This window comes from Poecilia reticulata, linkage group LG3 (genome assembly GCF_000633615.1).
Source record: "Poecilia reticulata strain Guanapo linkage group LG3, Guppy_female_1.0+MT, whole genome shotgun sequence".
NCBI lineage: Eukaryota > Metazoa > Chordata > Actinopteri > Cyprinodontiformes > Poeciliidae > Poecilia > Poecilia reticulata.
This window is the reverse complement of record NC_024333.1, coordinates 14,219,728-14,231,877: the sequence shown is the minus strand read 5'-3', so window position 1 is coordinate 14,231,877 and position 12,150 is coordinate 14,219,728. Positions and strand designations below refer to the sequence as shown.

The window sequence follows — 12,150 nt, the reverse complement described above, 5'->3', positions numbered from 1 at the left end:
CATCCATCCATCCATCCATCCATCCATCCATCCATCCATCCATCCATCCATCCATCCATCCATCCATCCATTTTCTTACATGATTATCCTCAGTGGGGTCGCAAGGGGAGCTGGTGCCTATCTCCAGAGGTCAAAGGACAGGTCACCCGTCCATTGCAGGGGGACGCAGAGACAGACAGGACAAACAATCATGCACACACACGTCTAAAGAGAATTTAGGTAGACCAGTTAATATGACAGCCATGTTTTGGACTGTGGGAGGAAGCTGGAGTACTCAGAGAATCCACACATGAGAACATGCAAACTCCATCCATAAAGACCCCAAGCTGGGAATTGAACCCAGGACCTCCTTCCTGCAAGACAGCAGTGCTACCAACTGCACCATTGTGCAGAACCCATTAGAATACATATTCTAGCATATTGAATATGACTACAGATGTGCAAATAAAAGAAAAACATTATGCCATATTGATATTACATATATTGAATTGTTTTTATTCATCTGGTGGTCAGTTTAACTGTCATATTTATATAATATGTGAAACAGTTATTAATCTACAACAATAAAATGTGATAAGTCCAGGGTGTATCCTGCCTCTCGCCCATCACTGCAGATAGGCAGGAAAAAGAACTAAACTAAAGTAAACTACAGTTCTGTTTCATCTGCACAGGGTTTAGTAAGGAAATATTCTCCAGCTGATACGGAAACACCATAAAGATGTTTATTTCTTCTTCTACAGACACAGTGCGAATCTGAACCTACATCATAAGCTGCTGACCAAAGACTCCCCCAGCACAGCCGCCTCCCCCTGCCCCCCATCACACTGCAGAGACAGAGACTCTGAAGGCCTGGAGCCTGGACAAAACCAGCAGGACAAAGACCGGCTGCACCGAGACTCAACCAGTCACACCTCAGTCATCTTCCGAAGACACAACCACATGGGACTGGTGTTTCCTATGAGCAAGGCACCTGCTGCACTTAGAAGTGCTGAGACATCCCCCCTACAAGAGTTGGAGGGATTAGGAGAAGAAGACAGAGGTGGAAATGGGAATAATGGGACGATCCTTGACCTAAGCACCTCAACCTCTGTCCTACTTTGTGGCAGCAGCGCTCAGTCTTCCTGGGACTCAGATGAAGCTGAGAGCGATGAAGAGGCAGGAGAAGAGGACGAGGGGGTCCTCCCCATAGAGGACAGCGATGAAAGCTGTGATGGGCTGGGTGTGAGGAGGCCAGAGGGTGAGGAGGGGGCGACGGGGAGACACAGGAACACAGGCTGTAACAGGAGTGGGCAAAACAGACATCAAGGGGGGGGGTCTCCCATCACATGCCATGTCTGCCAAAAGGTGTACAGCAATAAAGGAACATTCCGCGCTCATTACAAGACAGTCCATCTGCGACTGCTTCACAAGTGTAAGGTCCCAGGATGCGACACGTCCTTCTCCTCTGTACGGAGCAGAAACAGACACAGTCAGAACCCAAACCTGCACAAGAACCTTTGTGTTACCTCAGGGGCCACCGCCGAACACGAATAAAGATCTGGGTTCAAATGGCAGCAAGCACATGATGGGGGAGGGGGGCAGAGAGAAGACTTACTAAATAGCACTTTTTAAATATGAACACAATCCACCAAAATACTGTATGTTTTGAAAAAAAGGAAAAATCAAGCAAAAAGAATATACAGTTAGAAATTCATGTGTTGTGTAAAATGAAACGACATTCCTGTCAGTGTTTACTCATTAAAGTACAATCAGTGTGTAAAGAATCGTCTACATTAATGTATGTGGTCCTGTTGTAAAGTGGAACTGATCTTGTTCTGTTTTCTTTAACCCTGATGTTCCAGTTCAGACCACAGAAACATTTTCCCTTTTGTTCTCCCTGTGATGGTGGAATCAAGAAGCTGAATATTATGGATTTATTTATGGTGCTAAATTGATCAGAAAATGACTTCAGTAAGCACCATTATTTAAAAGTTCTAGTGTTGTGAGTGTGACCATATTTACTATTCTCTGATTGATCTTTCCAGTTCTGTTTTATGCTGATAATATTGACCAAAGATTCTCTTCCCTTCTTAGATGTGTGCAACATCCCGTTTCTGTTTTCTAAGGGATACGCAGTATTAAAGGGGCTCAGCAGGGTCACAAAGGGCCGGAGGAAATGCAAAAGTTTATTTACTTTATGATGAACAGCAGTAAGGTGTGACTGTGGAACAATAAAATTGAGAAAAAAACAAAATCTAGAAAAATTGCTGAAGACTTAAAAACCTTTTCAGTTTCTGTGGCTTGCTTGTAAAGAAATGTGATCTCGGGGTTGTTAGCAGAGCTGATGCTCTCATAGTGTTTGTGTTTCGGAGGAAGATGACTGAGTGTAAAACCCACAGCCAGGCGCTGGTCTGGAGCCTGGAAGCATGTACTGTGAATGAGTCAAACACTGATAATAAATAACAGTCACTACTGACCACTTACACTATAAATTACAGAACTGTTGAACAAAATTATTATTGAACTGTATATTCTCTGAATAGAGTAAACTCTCAAGGAAGTCAAACATTTACTGTATTAAATAGGAACATTTCATGACTGTTCCTTTTTGAATAAAAAACAAGAATGTGTGTTGTTCTGGTAGTTCAGCAGTTTTACTCTGTATCACAAATGTTTGTATTTTGTATTGAAATTCAACAGGTTAGATTGAAAAACTATTCTTTTCTTTGCATTGATTTGCTTAAAAAATGAGAGCAAAAACTGTTCATTGTTAATAGATATTTCTTTTGATTTATTGTCATAATATTTGTTTGCAGTTAAATAAAGAGCCATATGTTTGGAGGACTCACTTTATTTTTTTATTCATAAGATCCTAAAATCAAACACACCACTACCCATGTGCTGACAGGTATGCATTCACACACGTCAAACACTCAAACACACACATTTAAAACATACTGTTTGACAAAATTAAAAGCGCTCCTCTTTGGGAGCTTATTAATAGTCACTTCTGTTTCTGTTAAACTTTTCCACAATCATTTGGTCAACTAATCATTTGGTTAAACAACTAGAAACTAGAAAAGCAGCAGAATGATGCCTTGGGACACCAAACAACAGCCAGTCAGCAGTCAAGTCACATTTATTTGGCTATTTCATGAAAACTTGACCCTAAAGTTTCAATAGTACTTCAGGTGAAAAGAAACATTTCAACGTCCATGTCCTGCTTCTAGATATTGTACTAACAAAATGCTGGTGAACAAATAAATGTTCCTGTCGATTTGAAATCAACAAATTATAACAATGATAAACATAATAATTTGTGGCATTAGGGGCTATTATTGACAGCAATTAGAAAACAAGCAAAGAGAAAGGGAAAAACTACAATTGATTGAAATCCTGGATAAACAGACACCGCCCTGCTGTTACACCATTCAGGGCCCCATAGGTTTTATTTTTAACATCACTTTGAAATTTTCACTGTTATTCATAGAATGTTTTTTAACCCTTGAAAAAATCAAAAATATATTTTTTTGTTTCTATAATTGAAGATTAAATTATAAACCAGGGAACAGGGCAGGTCAGGACATTTTTACAGATTTCCTGACTGACAGGAACAAGAGGAGGTTGTGATGTTCAGTTTGACCTTCTGAGCTTCACCAGCAGCCCAGGTAAGGCAGAGGTAAAAGTCATTTTATTGCTCACACTCAACTAACTTATGCAGCAACAAAACATGACTTTGGTGTTTATTTTATGTTCCAGAACTAGAATATCATTTGGGTAAGGGTTGGATTCTTTTTATTAGGCCAAAAACATGCAAAGGCTAAAACAGAATTCCCAGTTTCAAATTTGAACTGCTGAAAAATGACATGCTTAATATAATCAAAAAGTCTGAAAAAAAATTGACAAAAACTCTCATTACCTCTCTTTACTGAAGAGGTGAATTAATCACTGCAATACTGCAAGGGAAGGTTAAAGTGCATGGATGCAAATGGACCAGTGACAGTGAAAGTATCTATGGGTCCACATTGAAAGGCGGGGGGAACAAATCTGTTACACAACATTCCTGAGTATTGTACCATTACAGAGAGCTGAAAGCCTTGCATAACAACAATTCAACCTACCTAGCACATTTACTGTACATTAGTATAACTGCAAAGCTGTTCTTTATCACTTTAGAACAAAAAAAAACCCGGTTCTGACAAGTGGCAGAAATCTAGTACCACTCAGAGACAGCACCAGGTATTATTTCAGTCCCTCTGGTTCGCAGTATGTAGGCGACATTATTCAACAGAGAAGCAACATGATCTCTAAAGGTGGAGCACTCACTTCCTCCTCTCAGCTGCTGTATCTGGATTAAAAGGAACCTCTTTACTCACTTGTAGAAACTGTGAGTAAAGAGGTATATTGCAGAAATAAACTTGCTAAGCACAGGATGAAATATGAAAATATTTTGTTGGATGCATTAATTCTTTTCTGTCCATAAAAACTCTTAGTTTTTCAAATATTTGAAATGTTCATTTTATTTACAGGTCTTTCCCTATAATAGCATAATAGTTTTTATTTCTATTCTTACAGTGACACACAGTCCCAAGAAAAAGATCAGTAGTACAGTTATTAATTTCAAAATCCACAGGCCGATTAAACTAGGAATTAACTTATTAATACTGTCTGCATGCCTGCAGGTCCTATAGGGTCCAGGATGTGTGGGGTCTGCAAAGATAATAGCAGCACATTTCCTGATCCTTGACCTGAACAAGTCCTGGGTGGAGGGAAGCTCAGCCCTGGTGACCTGTCCTGTTCTGTGGATGAGTCAAACCACACAGTGATGGACAAACACCGGACCGACTGAAAGATGGCTGCGCAGAAGATGAGCAGCAGCTCCTGTGGCAGGTTCTAAGGACTAGTACAGAATCCTCACAGTAATTTTGAGGACGGTAAAGGGCCATTCTTCACTATCCTCTGGGGTTTTCTCCAGAAGGACACCATTATCTCCCCAGTCTTGAGTGGGACAAGCTCCAGGCAGTTCAGATGTCACAGTTGGACTTATGGTGGCAAACATGTGGGCTATTTTGGCATATTTTGCTGCATCCACTTAGAGGCCAGTTAGTCTATTTTCTTGCAGTTTTTCTGCTCCCCCGCTGCACTTCTGCGGTTTTCCACTCACTTCTCTTCAACTCCAGTCAGCTGAAATAATATGTATATATAAGTGAAGGTAAAATTGATCCTGTACATGATGATACAGCTGCATTCACCTTGAGAAACAGTTCAAAAACTGTTTTCTGTTTCCCTCGTACAACTGAACCACGATTAGATGGAGCTGGAGACAGTGACAAATAGTATAACTACTCCCTCTAGTGCTGACAAAGTGCAATAACACCAGACACATAAAATGACTTGACTCACATGAGTTTAAGTGACATCCCATTCTAATCCATATGGTTCAATATGACGTTGGTCCACCCGTTCCATCTAGAACAGCTTCAACTCTTCTGGGAAGGTTGTGAATAAGGTTTAGGAGTCTATGGGGATTTTTGACCTTCCAGAAGTACATTTGTGAGGTCACATACTGATGTTGGCGAGAAGGCCTGGCTCTTAGTCTCCACTGTAATTCATCCCAAATGTGCTCTATCGGGTTGAGGTCAGGACTCTGTGCAGGCCAGTCAAGTTCATTCACACCAGACTCTCCATCCATGACCTTGCTTTGTGCTGTGGTGCTTAGTCATGTTGGAAGAGGAAGGGGCCAGCTCCAAACTGTTCCCACAAAGTTGGGAGCATGGAATTGTCCAAAATGTTTTGGTTTGCTGAAGCATTCAGAGTTCCTTTCACTGGAACTAAGGGACCAAGCCAAGCTCCTGAAAAACAACCACACACTATAATGCTCCCTCCACTAAACTTTACACTTGGCACAATGCAGTCAGACAAGTTCAATTCTCTTGGCAATCACCAAACCCAGACTTGTAAGCCACCAAGGACCAGTCCTTTCTGTTCATGTCCTTTGCATTTGAAATGAGCTCAAAGGTATTTCTAATTAACTTTTTTATAATTATATAAAACTCCACTTGTGAAGGTAAATCTATTGGGCATTTCAATAACACTCAGATTTCAATAACAGCAATTCTGACTTCTACAATATCAGACACGACACATTCAAAATGATAGAGGTTTGAAGAGCAGGGATGTTCTAAGTCCCATTTAATGATAATGTCTTTGAATGTAACAGAGATCAGCAGGACAAAAGTTTAAAGCAATACAAACTTCTTGAAACAAAATAAACAGCTCAAATACAAAGCAAATATTAGATGTAGGTCTACGAATCCAATATAAACAGACATAAGGAGCAGATATGACAGTTCTTCTCCTAGCCGCTTAATGTAGGCAGCATCTGTTGGTAAAGCTCAGCCAGGTTCAGCTCCTCAAAGACAGCAGTCAGCTCTGATAGTGACTTGTAGTCCTTTACTACAAATCCCTGGAGGCTGAGAGAAAGGAAGGCCATGAGAGAAGTGTAAATACTACTGAGACATCCAACACCGAGTCCCAAAATGTCTCAATTTCTCTGTTGCAGGTTTATGATGCATACCTGTGTTGACAGAGGGAGGAACATGGGGTCTCTGCAAGAACCTTCATCATCCTCTCTTTGCATTTCTTACCTGAAGAGTCCACATCTACCTTAACAGTCCTTAAACGGTGACAAAACTCCTGAAGAAAAGTTTTTACAGTCAGACTGGATATTGATATTGGATATTGGGGAAAAGATGTACCTTTCAGACAAGTACAATTTTTTTTTTTCTGCCTCATCTGAAGATTAGTTTTTAAGATCATTTAATATATTATAAACTTCCAGTTCTCAGATTCTGTAGTTCAGCACTTCACTGCCTTCCTTGACGGGTCACATGATCTTCTTCAACACGGTGCTGTCATAGACATCTCTACTTTTGTCTCTATTCTTTGAAGGACATTGTTTGAGGCACCTTTTCTTTGTTCAGATGAAACTTTACAAATATTTCTTTGGGACTTCTCCCAAATTTTATTTCTCTCAGCTATTCTAAAGAAGCCATAGTTGTTTTTTCCCCCACAACTGTACCAACATGAACCACATTATTTAACCAGCTAACTCAGCTCAGTACCTGGCTAATAACTTGTTTATGTTTAGATTTTTTCCACCCAGGTTTCCCTAAATTGTTTACTACCTATTCTAACAACAGTTGTTAGAAAACAGTTGTTACTGTGTGAGCAGTAAGGTGGTCCAGCTCAACTGCACTGGTGGGAGAGGCGGGACGCTGAATGTGAGCGCAGTGTTCCATCTGCACCCCAGCTACCCTTCCTGTCCACCTCATATTTCTATCTCCACCACCAGCCTGTCTAAGATTCAGTAAGTTGTCCTTACTGCTCACACAGCTCCAGATCTGCAATGTCTCAACACTTTGGCTGTTTTAGAAAGGATCTCACACTTCAAAATGTTGAATATCACCAAGTGGCTACTCAAATGATCTAGAATTCCTTCAGAAATTCAAAGCATAAGTTTCATTTTCTCCCCCAGTTTATCTTTAACTTGTTGAATAAATAATATAATATGACATGGTGTCAGTCTACATTTAAAGTCGATTCAGGAAAAAAACGCATGTACCTTGATGTTGGGTCTTTCCCCCAGCAGAATAATCAATGGATTGGGTCCTAGTAAAAGTCTACAGGTGAGCTGCAGCTGCTGGCTCCAGCGCTCCAGGAGTCTGATATATCGGTTTCGAGATCTGATGTGGTCAAGCAGCAGAACCGCTGTCCACTCCTGCTGGTTGTCTTTCCCTGTCCCGTCCTGTTCTCCTGTTTGGTCCTCTGTCTGTTCCACACATTCCTGCTATGACCACAATACATCTGGACACTATTGCTAAAAACATTCAGATATTATTTATTTTCATGAGCCTTTACCTGCAAGTATTCCACCAGCTGGAGCAGCATAGGTTCTAGGGGAAGTTCTGCAGCTCGAGTCATCAGCTTCTGCCTGATGTTGTGACACTGAATCTTAGACAGGCTGGTGGTGGAGATAGAAATATGAGGAGGACAGGAAGGGTAGCTGGGGTGCAGATGGAACACTGCGCTCACATTCAGCGTCCCGCCTCTCCCACCAGTGCAGTTGAGCTGGACCACCAGCCCATCCTGTGCTACAAAAAGACAAGGCTGTCAGATTTATTTTCTATTTTTTTTATTATTTAACCTTTATTTTACTGAAATAAAACTCATTGAGATTAAAAACCTCTTTTTAACCGAGTAAAAGAGGAAACAACAAATACAACACAAAAAATACACAGAACATCAGCTTTGCTTTTCAATATAACGGCTGTGGAGAGAAAATGAAAAGAACAATTGAAAACAGCTCAAAAATTAATGCTATTTGCAACAATTTATTGCAATTATTGTAGACAAACGGGAGCAGCAGATACTTTTAGATTATAATAAATGCTATTAGTATGCAATCTTTGAGTCACATATAACAAAAATTATATTTCATGATACCTTCCGTAACTTTAAATCATTTTTAAGGTTACGGAAGGTATCATGGAATATAATTTTTGTTGATATTTTTATATTTTTAAAAGAATATAATGTTGGAGCAGAAGTCACCCAGAGGAGGTAACTGGAAGTTGGCGGTTTGGCTTTTTGTCAACCGCCAAACTGTTCAGTTACTTTGATTTTTTTTTTTTTTAAGGTTTTGTTGGCACTATGGCCTTTATTTGAAAGTAGTCTGAATGAGAGAAGAGGGAAGACAGGCAGCAAATGTCACCAGGCTGGGAATCAAACCTGCGACCACCACCACAAGGAATGAGGCCTCAATACGTGGGTCGTGCGTTGCCCCTGCGCCACCACAGCACCCCCAAGTTACTTTGAATTAAAAAAAAAAAAAAAAAGCATTTTTGATAAAAATACGACCTATCTTTTTTTTCTCTTTTTTTCATTACCATTTAATCTACCACACCAGATGTCGTAGACGCTGGTGTGACTCCTACATCAATGTAATAAACATGGAATTAACTATTATTTACACTTCTGTTAGTAGGGCACATAGTGTTTCAAAATAAATATTTCTAAGTATGCCCCTTTCATTTCTTGTATTTCAACAAATATTATTTAAAAATTATATCGTCAGCTTCTTTTGCAAATAGCCGTTTGCCAACCCACATTTTTCCCACTTCTGCAATCTTCTCAAGTTATTAGCACTTTCAACTCGTGGCTCGTGCTGATTCTGCCTTTCATGTGTGACGTCAAAGGCAGACCCGAGTTTGCAGAAGCAACGTCAACCCGAACGAAGCAACCGCCTACAGTATGGCAGGCCGTTTTAACATAACTTCGGTTTTACCCTTACGTTTCACATATCTGAAATTGGTTTATGACAAGAGTTAAATTAAGAAATCTCCAACTATATTTGTCTCTAACTAGACAAAATACATATTTCTATATCTCTAATAATTACATTCTAACTAGTCGAAATGACGTCATATTTTCCATTGTTGCATGGAGACTTCAATTCAAGGTATATAATGAATTGCTGATTATCTGAAACATACATTTCAGATATCTACAATTAAATTATGACATAGTGCATAAAGTCCAAGTAAATACAAGATCTCTCGATTGTAGTTTTGACTAGTCATAATTCTAATTAAAGATATCTTGAATTACACTATATAGATATCTTAAATGTATTTTTAGATAGGATATATGGCAGGCCGTCCCTCCTACTTGGCTAAACCAAAATAGTCTTAAAGTCCATGAAGTTTTCCATCTCCTCATTTCCAACATTGCCCTTTCTACATTGTGCAATTTTGCGCAGAAAACATCAAATTCTGCAGGCAACTGTTTGGGCAGCTCAGTGGCGGCACAAAGAAGTTTATACAGAATTCTTAATTCAGATATCTAAAATTGTATATTTAACTAGTCATAATTACGTTCGAGATGTCTTAAATTGTTGTGTCCCGTCAGATATGTTGAGTTATTATTCTTGCAATTCGGAGTTTTAATGCAGATATCTTAAATTCCTGTTCCGGGTAGTCAAAATGTAGTTTTGTGTAGTCAAAATACCTCTTTAGATATCTGGAATGTACTTAGAGATAATCAGACAAAACCGAATTTATGTTAAAACAGCCTGCCATACAGACAGAGCAAGAACAACCAACAACGTACCAGACTGTTGAACAATTTGAAACTCTCCATCTCTGCAGTAAATGGACGATAAAACTGAAACTTCCTCAATAGCTGCGTCCGACATGATCAACGTTCACTCGCTCTGTCGCCCTCAGCAGCTTCATAAATACCCCATATTTTAAAGCACTACATTGATTAGTGATTTTTTTTTTTTTTTTGCTCACGTTCGCTTCTCATTACTGTCCGGTTTTATGAATTGAGTTGTTTTAGTGTTTATTGCTAACCAGCTTCCTTTAACGTTGGTGGTTGATGCTGGTTGTGCTTATTCATTGATGTCTATGTGCTTATTCCTGACGTTGCAGAACCAAAGGACCCCGATTAGCTGTCCTCGGTGACGCCTTACTCTAAACGTTACAATACAGAAAATATGGCAAGCCGTTTTAACATAAATTCGGTTTTACCGCCCTTGCATTCCAGATTTCTCAAATTGTTTTGTGACTAGAGATTTTAGTGATTTAAAATATCTCTAATTATATTTCGACTTGGCAAAATAACTATTTGAGATATCTCTAATTACATTCTGACTAGTCGAAATGACGTCAGATTTACCATTGAGTTGAGACTTCAATTCAAGATATCAAAAATGAATTACTGACTATCTGAAATACACATTTCAGATATCTACAATTAAATTATGACTAGGTAAAGTAAATTCAAGATATCTCGATTTTGGTTTTGACTAGTCATAATTGTAATTAAAGATATCTCTAATTACTCCATAATTCAATGTATCTTAAATGTATTTTTAGATAGGAAATATGTAGTTAGGCTGCACAGTGGTGCAGTTGGTAGAGCTGTTGCCTTGCAGCAAGAAGGTTCTGGGTTCAATTCCTGACCCCGGTCTTTCAGCATGGAGTTTGCATGTTCTCCCTGTGCATGGTGGGTTTTCTCCAGGTACTCCGGTTTCCTCCCACAGTCCAAAAACATGACTGTCAGGTTAATTGGTCTCTCCAAATTGCCCCTAGGTGTGAATGTGTGTGTGCATGGTTGTGTGTCTCTGTGTTGCCCTGCGACAGACTGGCGACCTGTCCAGGGTGAATCCCGCCTCTCGTCCGGAACGTTAGCTGTAGATAGGCACCAGCAACCCTCCTGACCCCACTGGGGGACAAGGGTGTAAGAAAATGGATGGATGGAGATATGTAGTTTTGACTAGACAAAACTAAATTAAAGATATCTTGAATTGTAATTTTGACTAGTCAAAATTCCTTTTTAAGATACAGTATCTCTAAATGAATTCGAGATATCGTGAATTACACAGCTTTTCTATTTAAGATATCTTAAATTGACATTCTGACTAGTCAGAATGGCATTACTGATATCTTGAATTAGTATTCTGTCTAGTCAAAACGTCCCTGACTTACGTAGCAATTTGAAAGTTTAATAAAACAATGAAAAATAGAGAAAACGAATAAAGATGTTTGAAAATGGTTTGACAATAGCAATTTTAGCTTTTCAAAGCTGTTTTTAAGTGCATTCGGTTCGTCGGAAATGAATAAACAGGAAATGCTTTGCAGATATCAGAAGCAGTCTTATAGTTTGTGAAGTTTTGCTATCTCCGCATTTCCAACATTGTCGAACTCCTTCTAATTTGTAGCATTTACTGACAATTTTGTGCAGGAAACATAAAATTCTGCAGGCAACTGTTTGGACACCACAAAGGGGCTTCCACGTCATTCTTAATGGGGTATATCATCATAGACATGAATAGTAGACGCCTCATGGAGCGCTGAGTCCTACGTAACAGCGTCCGCCATCTTCTATGTGTGTTTCAACCGTTTTACGAAACAAACTGGATTCATTAGGATTACCTTCCCCAGGTAAGGATGACAGATCAGAATTACTTGACTTTGCAGCCAGAAATTTGCTTCTAAACAATCGGAAAATATTTCCTATGTAGCTAAACTGGCCCGAAATAACCACTGATTGTTAGCGTAGCAGCTAATATAACCGCTGATTGTTAGCGTAGCAGCTAATATAACC

General features: G+C 39.4%; 2 protein-coding genes across 5 annotated transcripts in view; one reads left to right on the top strand and one right to left on the bottom strand.

Annotated features, from left to right (window-relative positions):
* Positions 1-2,823, top strand: part of bnc1 (basonuclin zinc finger protein 1) — a 17,634-nt gene extending 14,811 nt beyond the window's left edge. For both annotated transcript variants that reach the window (XM_008405035.2, XM_008405036.2), the window contains exon 5: positions 741-2,823. In XM_008405035.2, the coding sequence (XP_008403257.1) occupies positions 741-1,533 (793 nt within the window). In that variant the 3' untranslated portion in view covers positions 1,534-2,823. The remainder of the gene's footprint in view (positions 1-740) is intronic.
* Positions 2,824-6,135: 3,312 nt separating this feature from the next.
* Positions 6,136-10,457, bottom strand: rwdd3 (RWD domain containing 3). 3 transcript variants are annotated; one of them, XM_008405037.2, is made up of 5 exons: positions 10,150-10,457; positions 7,900-8,132; positions 7,604-7,828; positions 6,557-6,675; positions 6,136-6,452 (listed from the first exon to the last, which is right to left on the bottom strand). In XM_008405037.2, exons 1-5 carry the CDS (start codon positions 10,232-10,234, stop codon positions 6,338-6,340), a joined length of 777 nt encoding a protein of 258 aa, XP_008403259.1. In that variant the 5' UTR covers positions 10,235-10,457; the 3' UTR covers positions 6,136-6,337. The 3 variants fall into 3 exon arrangements, with proteins under 3 accessions (XP_008403259.1, XP_008403260.1, XP_008403261.1); XM_008405038.2 differs by having other exon boundaries at positions 7,604-7,825; XM_008405039.2 differs by having other exon boundaries at positions 7,900-8,127.
* Positions 10,458-12,150: the final 1,693 nt, after the last annotated feature.